The 16,871-nt window shown below is 47.9% G+C and overlaps 1 protein-coding gene across 1 annotated transcript in view; it reads left to right on the top strand.

The window, feature by feature from the left end:
* The window catches only part of LOC132318654 (hydrocephalus-inducing protein homolog), a 147,464-nt gene that overhangs the window by 2,427 nt on the left and 128,166 nt on the right, over window positions 1-16,871 (top strand). The window contains exons 3-5 of the mRNA XM_059826627.1: window positions 877-996; window positions 4,417-4,551; window positions 9,520-9,719. Coding sequence (XP_059682610.1) covers window positions 877-996; window positions 4,417-4,551; window positions 9,520-9,719 — 455 coding nt within the window. The remainder of the gene's footprint in view (window positions 1-876; window positions 997-4,416; window positions 4,552-9,519; window positions 9,720-16,871) is intronic.

The following is a 16,871-nucleotide window of genomic DNA, read 5'->3' on the forward strand; positions in this document are numbered from 1 at the left end:
GGAATGCGTCAGACGAGTGCACAAATAACTGGCAGTGTGCCGCAGCCACACATGGAGACCTGCCCATGTCTTTCGAGGGGGAGCAGTGCAGCTGGAAGAGGGGAGACAAAGCAGGGAGGAATTTCCTCCAAGTAATGCCTCTGCTCTGTAAGCATTTGCTGTTTGTGTATGTTTTCAGCCATGCTTCTGCAGTGGTGTTAATTAAGAATAATAATAGAATACAATAAAGCATCCCTTTTAAAGCTCATGGCAAAAGGAGATCTCAAGTCCAGTCTTACTCAAGTTGCCCAGTAATGCTGAGAAAAGAGCTGAACCTTATCACCATCCAACGTTCACCTCACATGTCTTTTTCCTAACTACTGTTACTTTCTTGTTGGCCTTACCTCCTCTGGTACTGTTCTCTTCTTACTGATTTCTAGGCTCTATATCAAAAAATGATATCTGGGGATGTGTGGGACTTGGTCTCTCTGTCTCAGAGTAAAGATCATCCCGAAATGGTTTCCCACGGAGTCTCACGTAAATTCTTGGGTTTCGCTTTCTCTGTGAGCGCTCATGGCTCTTTCAGTAAGTGCTCTGGAGCTGTGTGACCCCGTTAGCATAGGGCTCTGCTGGAGGTAAGTGCTGCCTTGCATTTTGGAGAAGGAAACCTGGAGAAACACCTCCCAAAAGAGCTTCGTAGCTTGAGCCTGTTCAGCGTGGCCCAGAAACTTTTGCTGAGCTCAGAACACAGGTGGGTGAGCTCCTGTTTCCCTAGTGTGAGCTGGGCAGACATAGTCACCAAGAGACTGTACTTCCCGGGAGATCAATGTAGGAATCTCATTCATGAATCTTTTTCCCAGCAGCTGAACCTCTCACTGCTCTCTCTTGCATCTCCAGTTCTCCTCAGTTGACCTGGACCAGAGCTTGTTTCAGCCTTTTCCATCAGAGGTGGTGTTTCAGAGCTATGTCCCCTGCGAGGTCTATGAAGCGCCTCTGATTCTGAGGAACACCGACAAGGTAAGTGCTGGGACGTGGAGGTTTAATGCTGTGCTGGAAGAGGAGAGCAGTGTAATTCACGCGGTATACAGCATAGCAAGTTATCTGCTGCAGCGCAGCACGTCAGAATCAAATGTCTCACCACCTTTATTTTGCAAGCTGGTGGAAATCTTCCCATGCTGGAGATTCTCCCCCTGATTTTGGCCATGCATTGGTGGTATCTAGCCCAAAGGAGCTTTTCTAGTCAGCATCCTTCCTCTCGAAATCCCCGGACTGAGGGGAATGTCAGGGGCTGTACAGTTCGTATCTGCCCTCATGCTTTACCTCGAGTGCGTATCATGTCCTGGTGGCTCCTTGGTTAACCTTGGTTTCTGGCAGGGCATCTCTGCCTCTCACAACCTGTTTAGCTGCCTCTGCAGCTCACTGTCAGAGCACAGGGGTTGAGTCTTCTCCGCTTTATGTTGGAATAAGTTACAATTAGTGGTGTTAGCACTCCAGAAAGGGTGTTTTGAAACAGCAGTGGAAGTGGACTGATTTAGCAGGAGCAGTGGGAGGCCCTTAGGGGCCACTTTAGGCTCCTGGTAAGTTTAATTCAGTTCTGCCCAGGTTTTTCTAAGGCAACGTGGGTCTCTGCTTTCCCTTTGGAGAACCACAGCCCATCCACAGTAACATGCTCTTGAAGGTCTCCACCTTTACTTGAAAAAACTGTGATTGTTTTGAGATTTCCCAAGGAAGTTGAGAAGGGAAAAGTTGAAAAACGTCAGCAATTTTGTTCCACTGTAAAGAGGAGAATTGAGACCTTTTGAATTTCATCAGGGGAGATATTTGCTGGAGTGAGGCATGTGCCAAGAGCAAGCTGGTGGGAAAAGAGAGGAGTGAGGAAAGGAGCTGAGTTAGAAAGTGCTCTGGGAGAGAACATTGTACAGGCAAGGGTTTCTCTTGACACCTAGCAGTAAGTGTGCTGGAAGCAGAGAAGGGTCAGAAAAAGAAAGGTGTGATTAAAGACAGTCTTGTGTACTGAAGAGTGAGACGTATCCCTGAGAGGAGGGCGGCAGGATGGGAAGATGGAAGTGCGCACGAGAGCGGGTGAATTAACCCCCTCTCCAAATCTCCCTGTTGGGGGAAACAAAGAGGTGGACAAAAAAGCACTGTCGGGGCATATGGCAGGTGGAGGAACAGCAAGAGAAGTCAAAGTATATTTGGAGATGACAGGTTTTGACAGGGACACGGTTGAAAAGAAGCCCCTTTGGCAAGGGAGGATGCAGGCGTGGTCCCTCAGTTATTCCTGGAGAGTGCTGTGCCATTCCTGGTCTGGCGTTCAGCTCGGGGATATTGGAAAGATGCAGCGTGGATGCCCGTGCCCCAGGGATACCACTTGTGTGGTCCACAGTGATTCTGGGCACTCTTTGCTGTAGGTGTCCTTTCCTGATTAAAGTGTGCCTCAGTTTCTCTTTCCCTATTGCTCTGCTTCATTCCCACTAAGTCTTTTGGCTTCAGCTGCTCCATTATCCATGTGGCACTTCAAAATGTTTGTCTTTGCCAAGTACCAGCCAACAGGCAAACAGTTAATTTGCTGTATTCCTGCTTCCTCAAGTGGAAAAGAAGATCTGCATCAACATTTCTGCCATTCCCAGTAAAAAATCCTAAACTTGTACAGCTGCACCTTGGGATTTGTATGCCCTGTAAAGAGGAGGCAATGTGTGAACTGTTGATTTTTTTCCAAAATGAATTAGTTTTGAAGCTAGTAAGACCTCAACCATTGGATAGTACTGGTGTGAAAGTAAGATTGGCTCTAAGGAAAATCCTTGGCATATTTAAGTACACAAAGTTAGAGATGATAGTCCTAAGAGAGGTTATTATATTTTACTTTCGTTGGCTTTTGATAATGTCCTAGAGAAAAGCAACATGTGCTCTGTCTCAGTTTTCTCACCAGTTTCGCAGAGTCCTCTGAATCATACTGACTTATACTGCATGGTAGCCTGGTGCTGTCTGCTCCATGAAAATCCAGCTGACAGCAAAGTGTATTCCAAAGAGAGGCTCTGTAATCATTCCAATACAGAAGCGCTTTGCTCCATACTTCCTGTTTGTACCTGTGTTTTGTACAAGTGCTTTTCTGTCTTCAGGCTGCTCCTCACGTCTTCTGGGTGGCTTTTGCTGAAGGTCTTAACTCATCTCCCAAGGGACTTGGTGACCAAAATGTCTGTCTGCAGTGTGAAATTGGCTCTGGGAGCTCGCTGCCCCAGGGGATTGCTGGGAGCAAAGGGTGTTTGGAGAGTTCAGGACTGCCTGGGCCGTGGGTTATGAGGCTCGGGTGGGTGGTGCAGAATGAATCTCCACTTTTGCCAAGCCTCATGTGGGTTCATTGTTTCTCAGTGAAGCTGCCTGTCAGTCAAAATCACCTGTTTTAGACTTTCTGACATGAGGTTTGCTGCTCAAGGGTTGATATCCGCGTGCTAGAAAATGCCTGTGTGCAGTCTCTGTGTTTGTGGCATCCCAGAGGGCAGCAACTTGCAGCAGGGTGCCTGCAGGGACTCCCGGGTGTGGGGAGGAATGCCCAGAGATCTGCCTTGCCTGCACTGGCAGCTGCCTGGCTACAATCAGCAGGCAGCAAGAGCCTCCGGAGAGCTGAGATTGGCTTTTAGTAATGAAACCACGCTGTGAGTCAGTGCTGGTCATGTATCTCAGGGCAGAAAATGCCTTTGAAGCCCATAATTGATAGGCACAGCCTGGGGGGTCGTCTGGCTTGCCATTATTGTGGTAAGTTGACTGCTCTGATCTTCTGCATCAGCCTTTCCTTGTAGAGTATGATGCTTCTTCCTTGCTTCTCTACAGCCCCCTTTAAATTCTCTTAGCCATCTCCTTGTTTGTGGGGTTGTCCCTTTGTTTTCCTGTGTTCCTCCTTTTGCTCCTCAGCTTGCTTTTATTCCCAGTAAGGCCACAATGCCTGTGGTCTCCTTCTCTTGTTGGTCTGCCTGCATGACTCTGTAGCATCGCAGCTTGACTGCCCCGCTCAAACCCGGTATGTTAGAAGTGAATTTCTTCCTTGCCCCAGTATAACACGTCCTGTTTTGCCTTCAGATGATACATTCCCCCTTTAGAGGTGCGATGGCATGGATGTGCGCAGGCAGAAGCAAGCAGGTTCTCTGGGTTTGTGGACTATGTGGATGACTTAATTCTGGTATCGTATCGCCATGCTGCTGGTGTCTTATCTGCTTGGCACTTCCTTCACAGCAGGGCATTGCCCTACTGCCTCTGGCCTGGAGCTATTTTCCCCTGGCAGAAGGGATTCAGGTCCACCCTTGTGTATTATGTGTATGTACCTCAAGAGCTAAAAGTGCCTTGGAAAGGTGGTTGAGGCAGGACGTCACCGGGGCATGGCTAGGTCTCTTCTCCTCGTGTTTCCACAACTGGCAAAGTCATAGTTTCATGTCTTTCCTGCAGGTTCCTCGGCTGGTGAAGGTCGTCCTGGAGAGGTCACCTTATTTCAAGTTGATCGGCCCCAACGTTGTGTACCGTAAGGTAGCACCTGGCATGCGTTCCACTTTCCGCATCCTTTTCACCCCTGAGGAGAACAAGGTGAGAGTGGAGGTGCCAAGAGGTTGGTGCCTTCAGGGGAAGCTGCACCTGCAGGGCCGGATTCAGACCAGGGCATCTGGTGTGGGTTTTGTGGAACTGTCCTGGTTTTGGTGGGGTTGCACTGGATCTAGAACTGGGGGAAACTCTTTCCCCATGGTGAAGATTATGCTCTCACAGGCTGGAGGCTCTTACGTGTTTCAGACAGTTTTTATCCTTCAGCGCTGGCACATTTAACATAATGTCTATTGGCTTCAGGGATAAGAGAGTCTACTGTCTGTGGTGAGGCAGCCTCTCAAGGTGTCGGTTTGTAGTATCTGTGCGTTGCTGCATAATTATGGGTTTGCTCCACTAATTATATAAATACAAAGGTCTGTTTAAAAGTGACCTGTTATTTGGGGGACCCGAAGTAAGCCTGATCAGAGTGAGGACCACCACCTTTGAAAACTGCAGTCACCTTAATGTATATCACGTTGGACACAGTAGTGACACAGCTGAGCGTTGTGTCTAAAGTAATCGCTTTTTTTGCATGCCAGTTCTAGTCCACCCCCTGCTGTGAGGTCTGCTCCAGGCTGCAGCTGGTCACATCTTGGCATTGCAGGGTGCTGCTAGGTGCTGCAGCAGGGACTCGCAGGCTGTGCTTTTCCTCCCTGTGCTTTCTTGAGCGTTCGTGAGGGAAGGTGCACGTGGAACAGTAGGAAAGTGTCAGGGAGGGGTGTTGATAAGATGTTTAGCCATCTCAATGGCAGGGGTGTAATTCTTATGGAAAATCCTGGAGGCATGAGTAGATCCAGAGAGCTTTTCTCTGTCTCATTTGGCAGCCACTTCCCTGCCTGGCTCTGGACTGGAGCAAAGATGATGCTTTTTCATCCCCTGTGTTTCCAAGCCTTGCAGCCGTGCTGTTTCTGAGGATACTTGCCCGCCTGCGATCCAGCTGCGAGTCGAGGGGAGAGGGAGTGCTGTGCCCATGGCAGGGAGCCAGCCTGGTGCAGAGCCACTGAGCTCTAGATGTCCTTAACTCAGCGGGAGGTTGATGTGCTGCAGATGACAGTGAGACATCTGCCTGGCAGAGCACGTATAGGACTAAAGGGGGAGGTACAGTCTGCAGGCAGACCCCTTACCCCAGAGCCTGTGGGCAGTAATACCGGTGTGGCTGTGTCTTCATGCGTGTTATTGTGGTTGCTGTGTCACCTGGCGCCTATTCCGTGCCACACATACTTTTGCTTGGAGGTTTGAACACCAGTGCCGTGGCCCTGGCAAGTCTGATTCTCAGTGCTGTGATGCGAAGGGTCAGTGCTGTTACCTGGAGGCTTGTTAATACAGAGGATTTAGTCCATGGCAGGGAAGGGAGGAAGCATTGCAGGCAAACAAAGACAGGCAGGCTGACTCCTTCCGCCAGCACCCTGCCACCCCTTAGCACTGTTTTTCGCATGACTTTGTTGGAGAGGCAAGGTTAGGGGATAACTCTGAGCCAGCTGGCGTTTCTGCAGCAGGCCAGAGGTGCAAGATCTCTTTGGGCATAGCTGTTTTCTCATCTTCCATTTGCAGCTTAGATTCAGTTTAACACTTTGTCCTGTCCTCAAACAGTACGGATATAGAAAACTAAAGAGGAAATGCCCTGTGGTGCCTGGCTCCCCATGGTTGTGAAAGAATCTGTTCCTTTGGAGGGACTGAGAAATTATTTAACATCATTAATATTTAGGGTAAAAATTATGTTGGCCTCGGGCAGTTCTCCATGCTACCCAAGTGACATGAGAGCTTAATGTCACTGAGGTAGGCTTTGCAAAGTACACTGGTGCCTTTAAAATGTGATTTATTAGTATAAATTAGTGTTCATCTTTGGGGTGGAAGAGGTAAGTGGGTGCCCGTGAAGGGTGGCAAAGTGCTGCTCTTCAAGTTTTGAGAGGCAGCAGAGCAACAGGTGAACATCACCACAAGTAGAAGTAGGGTGAGATAACCCCCCAAGAGCACTGATGTCCAATACTTTGTCCCTTGTCTTGCCCTTGAACTGGCGAGCATCTGGAGTAGGGAGCTCTGCCAGCGAGAGGTCCTCCGCACAGCTTCGGCAACAGCCCGGTGGGTTTCTGCTGAACTGGGTTTTGTGCCCAGTGCAGGGGTTGTGCAGGGCATCGGGAGAGGGGTGCGTGCTGCTCGGTGAGGAGCACGTAGGGGTTTATACAGCCAAATCAGAATTTTGTACAAATGGAATGATTTGTCTCGTCCTTGGTGGAGGGTGAGTCAGCGAAGTACCCAAGTGCTGTAGCTCAGCTAGAAATGCATCAGTAGCACGGTCAGGAGGTGCACAGCACCTTGAAAACCCCTTAGCGAAGAGGCAGGCTCTGGGAAATGGTTCTGTAAAGCCACCATGGATTCACAGCAGCGTGAGCAGCCAGCTTCTGCCTAACACCCCTCTTTCCTTGCTTTTTCCCCCCCCGTTTGGCCTGACGCTGCATTCAACTTTGCTGCGAGGTCCCACTTTGGGGTCCTAGAGCGCGGTTGAAGGGTCAGCACGTGCTGAAGTGCTTTGAGTCAAGCTTTGTACAGGATGCACCGTCCCAGGGTGTCCCTGGAGAAGGGGCTCAGCACACAACATGCGTGTATGTGAATGGCAAGAGGCAGCTTTCTCTCTCAAAGGTCGCGGTTCTCTCTGCGAGGCCAAATCCTTGTTGCTTTAGCCTTGTCTTCGCACACCTGGAGAAGTCCCTTTCCCCATGCATTGCTGTGCAGGCAGTCCCAGTGCCCCTCACCGGCAGCAGAGCTGGGAAGGCTGCCTGTGCTTGCTTTTGGGGGGGGTTGATTCCTTGGGCTCTTATTTACATTGCTGCTGATCTGCTCCTTAGCGATGACAATGACTTGAAAATTATTTCCTTTTACTTCCCTCAAATGGCTCCAGTTGTTGAAGTTTTCTTTTTTCTTTATCCCCCTGCTGATCTGAACTCCTTGCGTCCTCCTCTGTCTACCTGGCATCTGGAAGGGAGAGATAAGTCAATATGGCATGCCCAGACTTAATAAGGCATGCAGATTTCAATTGGATTTACAATGCCTTTGTTAGAGGAGTGTGGCCAAAATAACAACAAAAAAAAGTAAATAGGATTCTTTATTTGCTAATGCAGTTTCTGAGGATCTAAACAGTCCAGGATGTGAAGTACCCAGCTAATAGGTGCTTTAAATTCACATGGGCTGCCCATAGCTTTTATTTTAGAGGGCTTAGGCTGTAAGGTTGAGTACAAAATTGCTAATTCAGAAGGACTTGCTGAAGATGAAATGCATTCCTGAAATGTGATCTTCCAGTCTGTAGGTCGTTTCCTGCAGTTCCTTTCCTGGTATTTTACCTTCCAAATATGCGAAGGAAAAGCCCTTCTGCAATATCCAGTGTGAATATTTCAGATACCCAGAATAAAAGGTCCTTCTTTATTCTTTTTCCACCTTGGATGTGACAGCGTCTGTTACTGCAACCTTAAACCCCAGCCGAGCAGGCGGTTGGTAGGCGCTGGGTGTTAGCTGTTGTGCTAAAGCTGTAGCTCTGTGTCTGTGCCTCGTCTGGCTGCTGTAGGTCCCTTGCAGGCTTGCAGAGGATGGGTATGGGAGCAGGAAATCCCAAGTGCAGAGGAATGCGAATCCGGTCTGGTTGAGGGGGTTTGCTGCTGCGTGCAATTCTTAAATTGTCTGCTTGCTGCTTCAACAATTATAAAAATACCAAACGAGATAGAAGCACTGAGGGGAAAAAAGATCAGGAGAGCAAGTGAGTGATCAGAGGCAGAGCTTTTATCAACTGGTCACTAAGAGCTGCTGGAGGTAATGGCTCCTGGTCCTACGAAACAGTTTTACCACTGATTTCAGCAGGGGGCAAGGTGATACTTCCAGCCCAGCTATGCCACACTGTAGATCTGGAGATCGATCTGCTCAACCCTCCAGCAGCATGATTTTGGTGATTTGATTCACCTCCCTACTGCTAAATGCCAGACAGCTTAGGGGGGTCTGTCTGGCTCTTTTCTGAGCAAGCCAATGACTGGGAATAGCAGAGCTGAGTTTGCTCTGGTCGGGATGTCTGACCTGCCTCAGGGAGGCGTGCTAGCAAGGCAGCAAGTGGCTTATTCTGGAGACTGTACAAAAGGGAGGCGATGAAGACATCAGTCATGCAGCGGAGAGGAAGCAAAGCTGTTTGCTGCCTCCCCTGAGGCTAGGAGGAGATGTAAAGGGAAACTGAGATTAGACACAGGAAGAGCTCTCTTTAAGCCTAGGGCAGAGCTGGAACAGGCTGCTGAGGGCAGGGGTGGAGTTGTTAGTGCTTTCAAGTACTTGTCAAACATCTCTTGAGTAGTGTGGGTACAGAGCTGAGCCAGTTCTGGGGTGGGGAGATGGATCAGATAACCTTTTAAGGGTGTGTGTCCCCAGCTTTGTCTCCATAATGCTATGGGAAGGGGTGGGAAATACACCTGTACCCTACACTCAGCTGACAGAAAAAAAGTATTGTGTCCAGCTTGTTAAGTATTTCACCAGACTGACTCTTGATTGTGCATGTGGCGAAGTCCTTCTGAAAATGTACCTGAGCATCCCCTGCCAAGCTTCAAGGAGGTCACTGCATTGCTGGGATTGGAGCTGGCCCTGTGGCACAAGTGGGTTCTTAGTGGTGCCTTTAATAGTCTGCAGTGGCGATCAAGGCAGGTTCTTGTTACTGCTGTAATCCCGTACATGACATGACTCTATTTTGGTGCCTCAGAATCCAAGTGTCAGATGATTTTGTCTGGTTCTGTCCGCTTGCTGGGAAAGCAGGTGACTCAAGGGGGTTGTTCCTTCTTTGCGAGTTAGCAGCCCTGTTCAAGTCGTGCTCCTGGACTGAAAGGTCATTAAGGCAAAAAGGACTATTACATTATTGAATGCCTCTGTTAGAGTCCTAGAAAACAGCAGCTTTCCTTCTGCCGTGGGGATGGTACTAAACGCACTGTGCTGAGATTGCTTCTTTCCCTGCAGGATTACTTCCACCGGGTCACCTGCATCACGGAAAGGGAAAAGTTCGTTGTGCCGATCCGAGCTATAGGTGCCCGAGCCATCCTGGACTTCCCTGACCAGCTGAACTTCGGTGTCTGTCCAGTCAAATACAGCACCCAGAAAACACTGCTGGTTCGTAACATCGGGAACCGGGAGGCCCGCTACCGCATGAGCACTCAGAGGTAAAGGAACTCAACATCTTGTGCAAAACACTGTTGCGTGATAATATAGCTGGTAAACAGTAACAAAAAGGAATGAGAGCTTCTGAGCTGCTGTATTGCAGCCGTAGCTGGAAACAGGCAGGACATGTGGGTCTGGCAGTTGCTTACGGTGTCTTAAGCATGATACAACCTTTGATAAAACTCTGCAAGCTGCAGCAAAGTTTTACACTGCAGTGGTGTCTCCAGCACAGCATCTCACTAGACGAATTCTGTTAGCTTGAAAGAACAAATAAAGGAAGGCAACCTGACCGCCCTTGGGCTGTATGGGATAGTGTGTGGCAGATGACAGGTCTAGGGAGCTCGGTTATGTAGACCAAACGCAGTGTTAGGAAATGGCTGGCTATGAGCTGGTGGAAGAGACATTTAAGAGTCGATCAGCAGCTGTGTCTATGTTAGCAAGTCATTCTGAGCAATTGGAGATGAGTAGATGAAAGCTGAGGGTACTGAGGCCCTGAGAGTAACACCGTGTGGTCCAGGAACTTTGTTTTCCAGTAGGTTTCGTCTGGTCCTTGGGACCAAAATATTCTTAAGTAGAATGAGCTCTTAGGTGGAGATGAGTAGACACAGGCTTCAAGATTGCACTACAGCCCCAAAGCAGAATGCTACTGAGGGCACAGGCAAAAGCTGCGGCAAAAATCTGGTGCATGGATTGGGAGCGTTTTCTCCTGGAGCTTTATCTCCCCTAGGTTTCCTGGAGAGTGCTAGAATGTTAGTAGCTAGCTTGCAACCTGCTGATGGTAAATACCTTCTGAAATGGTTGCATACCACTGTCAGCCAGATACACCCGTTCTCTGGGAGGCCACAAGCACAGGGTATTCCGGTGGTCCCCTGATCAAATGCCTGATGTGAATTGTGTTGCGGACAGCCTGTGCTGTTCCTTTTGGTCTCAGAAAGCAGTCACTGGTTTTCCAGCTGGCTGAATTGGAGAGGGTAATGAGTTTTTTGACACCGCATCTGCAAGGAAAGCAGTTCAGTTGGCTGGTAATGAGTTGAGAGTTGCTTGGTCCCAGAGGTCTCGGTGTAGGAGCTGAGGTCAAGAATGCAGCGAAGACCCGCTGTCTGACTTGGTGCACCTGCATTGCCTCAATTTCTTCCCCAGGAAAACAGGGCTCGAAAGAAGACTTCTTACTTTTGTCCTGTGAAACGTGAGGGTCCAAGAGGAGCTTCCACCACAGCCTGGCAAAGCCATTTAAGCAGGCTTCGAGGATGCTCTTTAAGCAGGCTGCTGCTTTTCACCATGGAGAATGCATAGGCAGGAACTTGCAAATCAGTGTACAGTTTTCCTCTGGGATTTCCAGATCTGGTTGTCACAACTAAAATAAATCCCCAGTAAAGTCTAGCGTCTTTTTGCAGTGTACTTGCCAACTATTCTATTGAGTGATGCAGCGTATGTTGAATCCTGCTTGATACAGATTTTAAGACTTTTCTGAACTTCAGCAATTAGGTATTTCAGTCCTGATTTGCAGTAAAGCAATGGGAAGCGTTACGAAAATTTTACTTCAAACTACACCAAAAAGTAGAATCCTGAATAACTGGATTGCATGTTTACAGAGCTCAAAAGCTAATATAATTTCCCTTGTTAGCTGAGGGCAGCAGTCATCTCTTCCATTTCATTATGAACTTTTGACAGCCAGTTTGAAATTTCAAACAGATGATTTAAATCTTTGAATATAATCAGCATTTTATTCTAATTAAGTCGGTCCTACTTTTATTCGGATTTCTTTTTAAATACTCTGAAGTTCCTGTGTTTCTGCTCTCTCTTTTTTATTTTTGCTTTAAGTGTTCAGCAAAATGTCATAATGAATTCTTCATTGGGAATTTTCTTAAAGGTTGAGTTCCTCTAATGCCTGTCTGTCTACGGTCTGCCTACACAGACATGCACAGATGTATAGGAAATATAATGAGAAATTTGAGGAGTATGTGAAATGGGATTGGGCTGATTTAGAAGCTAAAATTGTAGAGTACCTTCGGAAGGGACCGCTGGAGATCATCTGAGCAAGCACCCTGCTCAAAGCAAGAGCAGTGTCAGTTTGATCAAGTTTGCAAGCAACACAGCTTGCTACTCTGGACCTTTTTGTGTTTTGTGTTGAGCTTTGAATGTCTTCAAGGTTCCCTCGCTTCTCTGGGTCTCTGTTCTAGTGTTTGACCACCCTCATGGTGGCAATTTTTTTTTCTTAATATCTGCTCCGATTTCCCATTACTGCAACTTATGCTCATTTTCCCTTATTCTACACTGTACATCTCCAAGAAGAGCCCGGCTCCCTCTTCTTTACACCTTCCCTTTACGTGGTTGTGAACAGCACTAAGATCACGCTTCATCTTTCCTTCTCAGGACTGTACAAACCCATTTATCTCAGCCTGTCCTGTGCTCCAGCCCCTAAGGTCCTCTTCTGTAGAAATGTTTTCTGTGCCATCAGTGCTCAGCCTGTACTGCTGGAGGTTATTCCATCCTAAATCCAGGATTTTGCCTTTTTCCATCCCTGAACTGCATGAAGTTCACATCGGCCTGTTTCTCCAGCCTGTTGTGGTTCCTCAGAGCAGCCCAGCCCTCCAGTGTGTCGACCACTCCCCAAAGCGTGGTATCCTCCAGCACATTTGGAGTGTTCCCTGCTGTTGACCAGGTCAGGATGTCCCCTTGCAGCCCAAGACCAGAACAACCGTGTTGTCTCTCTGCGATGAGGCTGTGGTGTGCCAGGAGTGGTCATTGCAGCCAGTGCTGGCGACTGTACCGTGTGACATGTCATCACTGCATTGCACCAACTCTTTTCTTGCTGTCTGAGTGCCTCTGGACCCTCTACCGTAGCTGTAAACTTTCCCATTATTGACTGAGTCTCTTGATAGCAGTGATCAATGGTTGATTCCTTGCCGCTTGTGCTATGAGAAGTTGCTCAGATACCTACCACTGAGCTCCCAGGTGAGCCCTGGGGTTCTAGCAACCCCAGCAGACAAGAATTGGCCTCCCAGGTGGCGTGACAAGCTGGCTTGAGAATCAGACTGATACACCGCTCCACAGGCTAGTAGATTATTAGCTGGCAATTGTCTTTGAACAAATATATTTACAGAGGCTTTCACAAGAGAGGCCATTTTCCTACTAACGTTAGGGGATTAATTTCCCTGTTGTAGAGGCTATGACAAAGGCTGCATCATTATTAACAACAGAGGTAGTGAAGGTTTAATGTCACTAATTCGTTTGAATGACTTTCCTAATAACTTGGTGATTAATTATTACCACAGAACACTTAAAACTGTGCTTTGGAAATGAACGAGTTATGTTCCCTGTCCTGGAGAGCTTATAGAGTAAATGAAATGCATAATCAAGAGTTAGGGAAAGGAATGCCAGCCTTCCAGGCTGAATTTCAGGACTGTTTTAGTCTTGCTTATTTAGTGGAGAATTTAAGCAGCTTAAGTTGAATGTATGCTTGACTTCTGCTGAGTAAGGATGCGGTGTTGTGTTAAAGGCACTCTTAATATCCCATAATAGCTTTGGTGTGTGTTGATACGTACAAGCACATGCATGCATACGAGAGAGGGAGGAGGATTAGTGGAGTAGAAGGGAATGAGAGATCTGTGTAAGTTTCTAGACCCATCAGCTGCCCTCTGTCCTTTACTCTTTCTCTGCACAATTGAAGCTTCTGTCTTAGTTGCCCCAACTTTTGTTTTCTGGCCTGAGCAAAGTCAGGGTCTTGCCCATTCGCAAGCCAGCTGCAGATGCCACCCTTTCCTAGTCCCTTGCACTGCTCATATTGCTTCTCTTGGCCTCCTTTCTCTGGATTCCCTTCTCTATAGCATCAAGCGTTACCTATCTGCTTTCACCTTCGGTGCATTTTTCAGCCCATCTCCCATCCTAACCTTTCCTCTGTCAGTATGGACATCTCGGCTGTTACATATGGTCAGTTCATGACGTTCCCTGCCTGTTATTCATTTATCTAAGGACTTTGTTTTCTGTTGTGCATTTCACTCCAAGGAAGACCTCTTAAGTGAATCCGTGGGGCCAATACAGCATCCTTCTGCTGCTCCTTGTTCAGAGCTCTCCCTTGCCATGGTGTCTACCAGAAAACATGGGCACATTTTAACCACTTTTTGAAAAAGGAAAAAAAAAACCCACTAAAAGCACTCATCATGCAGTCTGGCTTTGTGCCTGTCCTCTCTCTGCACGTCCATACCCAGCTCTTAACTGCATAGCTTGGTAATAATAATAATAGTATAACTACAGAAAGTCTCTTCCTGTCGTTCTCATTGTTAAGGCAGGATAATGAGTTTCTTCTCCATGACATTCAGGGAGATAAATGTCATTCCAGTACATTTGAGTTGAAAATGGTGTCTAGAAGATCTCAGGGCAGCACTGCCTTTTTCTGACGTTACAGACACTGTACTATGCCATGCTATAGGTCTAGAGAGGATCAGTCTGAGATAAGATCCATTTAGGAATGTCCCCACCAAGCTCTGAAAGCCCAGGTAATTATCACAAATCACACAGAATCATTAAGGTTGGAAAAGACCTGTAAGATCATCAAGTCCAACCATCAACCCAACTCCCCCATGCCCACTAAACTAAACCCGCAGTGCCATGTCCACACGTTCCTTGAACACCTCCAGGGATGGTGACTCCACCACCTCCCTGGGCAGCCTGTTCCAGTGCTTCACCACTCTCTCAGGAAAGACATGGTTCCTAATATCCAGCCTGAACCTCCCCTGGTGCAACTTGAGGCCATTTCCTCTTGTCCTGTCACTTGGGAGAAGAGGCCAACACCCACCTCCCCACAACCCCCTTTCAGGTAGCTGTAGAGAGCGATGAGGTCTCCCCTCAGCCTCCTCTTCTCCAGACTGAACAACCCCAGCTCCCTCAGCTGCTCCTCATCAGACTTGTGCTCCAGACCCCTCACCAGCTCCGTCGCCCTTCTCTGGACACGCTCCAGCACCTCAGTGTCCTTCTTGGAGTGAGGGGCCCAAAACTGAACACAGCATTCGAGGTGTGGCCTCAGCAGTGCTGAGTACAGGGGCACGATTATCCTACGAGGCACAGTGCTTGGAGCCCCCTTGCATCCCTCCCTGTAGTACCCACAGACTACATGGAGGCATGGGATTGAAAAGTTACAATAAGACGGACAACGACCATCCAAGAATATGAAAATAGAGCCTAGGTGCAGTGAAAGAGGGAAAGATAGAGCTGTGGGATGCTGACTCTACACAGGCTTTTTCAGCACAGGGATGGAGTCTTGGATGCTTTGACCTAACCGACTGGGTTTACTGGAATAGTGACACTGCTTGACTTTGGCTGCTATACTATTACTAAAAGTAATGTATACTGAGATTAAATGATCTTTGGGTTTTTCCTGCAGTAGTTCTTAGTGGACAGATGAGGCAATTCAATCACCAGTAGATTTTACTGCCTTCCATGGGGTTGGAGGTAGCTTTGGATGAAATGGATTCTCCCAAACTCAGATAATTTGATAATGCAAATTAAGGGGTCAGTAGACCAAAGGAAGTTTGGTCGTAGAAGGTAAACATAGCATGGGACTTGAGGAAAGGATATTGCAGCCTCCCTGCACACTGCATTTGCTAACTGCGTGGTTGCAGGAGAAAAGGTGGCATGGTGGCTTGAGAGCCTGAATTGCCAGCTTTGTTCACTCGTCAGTTGTGTTTCTAAATAACGTCAGGAGCATTTGGCCCTTGGTATCCTCACGGGCCATAACTTTTGCCCAGCTCTGTAAAGAAGGGGGGCTGCTGCCTGGAGAAAGTAAGCAAGATGTAAATGCTAAAGTACATCATTATGAAATTGCTTACCAATCTAGCGTTGATCTCTTTCTAAAGGACAGTAATAGGCAAGATCTCAGCAGGTGCTGGTGGGAAGGTCTCTCCTAAATTGCTGTGGCTAGATGAGTTTATACAAGCTGGGGATTGCAAGGTACCGTTGGGAGATCTGGGCCTGTGAAAGTTTAGATATCATACAACAACGCAAACGTCCAAGTGGACGTAGTTAAGAAGCAAGTTGGAAGAAAACAAGCTATTAAAAAAACCTGCAAGCCTTGTCATTCCTGTTTTTTGGGAGCGGTAGTGATTCATTAAAAGGGTAGATCGAATGGGACCGGAATTATTTTAAAGAGCAGCTCACAATGAATGGATAAAAGGCCAAAGTTTACCTTGCCAGCTTCATCTCTTGGCAGTGGTCTTCATTTGGCTTTTACAATGCGTCAGGGATGTTTCTGTAGCATCTCTTCTTATCTGTAGGCTGCAGGGAACAGCTTAGTGATGTTGACTGCAATTCGGAGGAGTTAAGTTGAACCATGGAGCTTGCATCTTTGGGTCTTGGGAGAACCTGGTCTATGTGAGGGATAATGAGCTCTTGCTACAGCAGTAACAGAGTTGTCTTGTGGGTACAGCATGGGATGGGGTGTAGGAGATGCAGTGTCTGATTTGTGCTTGGTTTCTCAGTCCTGAGAACAGAGTCCTGAACTTGGCTAGATCCTCTTCTGAGAATTTGAAAATAGGAAGATACTTCTTTCTCAGGGGTCCCCTGAAGTCACCCGCAGGAGTGTTATTCCCATCCCAGCCATGTGAGGGCAGGAGTACCTAGACATGGGGAAGGAGTAGGAAGATGATGGGATGGGAGGCAGTGCTGAAGTGTTGCCAGGAGTCCCCTTCCTTAGCTAGCAGCTTTTCTGGCAACGCTTCTGGCCAAAAAAGAAGGGGGGGAAAAAAATCCGTGCCTTTCCCACAGCAGGCCATGATCCCCCCCACGCGCCAGCAGAGACCTGCAGCAGTCCTGGCGTAACCACCAGTGGAGGTGCAGCACCATGTAGAGCAATTCGGTTCTGAGGCTGGTGGTGCCTTGTCTTTCCTCCTCCTCCTCTCTCTCAGAAGTCTCAAGTCCAGCATGTAAACATTGCAGGCCCAATGCTTCTCCATTAGTCAGCGGTAATGTTCTCACTAGTTGTAATGGGAAGAGGTCAGGCCCCTAATCACAGTAATATCTCCTTAACGAGCAGAAACTCCAGCAATTTCATCACTGTCACTACTTACGTGAACAAAGTTCAGCTTGCGCACGGCTCCGGTTGTTCTCATTATTTTTGTGTGCGCATTGCGTTCTCTGATCACGGTAAAACTCTCCAGAAC

Source organism: Gavia stellata, chromosome 18, assembly GCF_030936135.1.
Source record: "Gavia stellata isolate bGavSte3 chromosome 18, bGavSte3.hap2, whole genome shotgun sequence".
Lineage (NCBI taxonomy): Eukaryota > Metazoa > Chordata > Aves > Gaviiformes > Gaviidae > Gavia > Gavia stellata.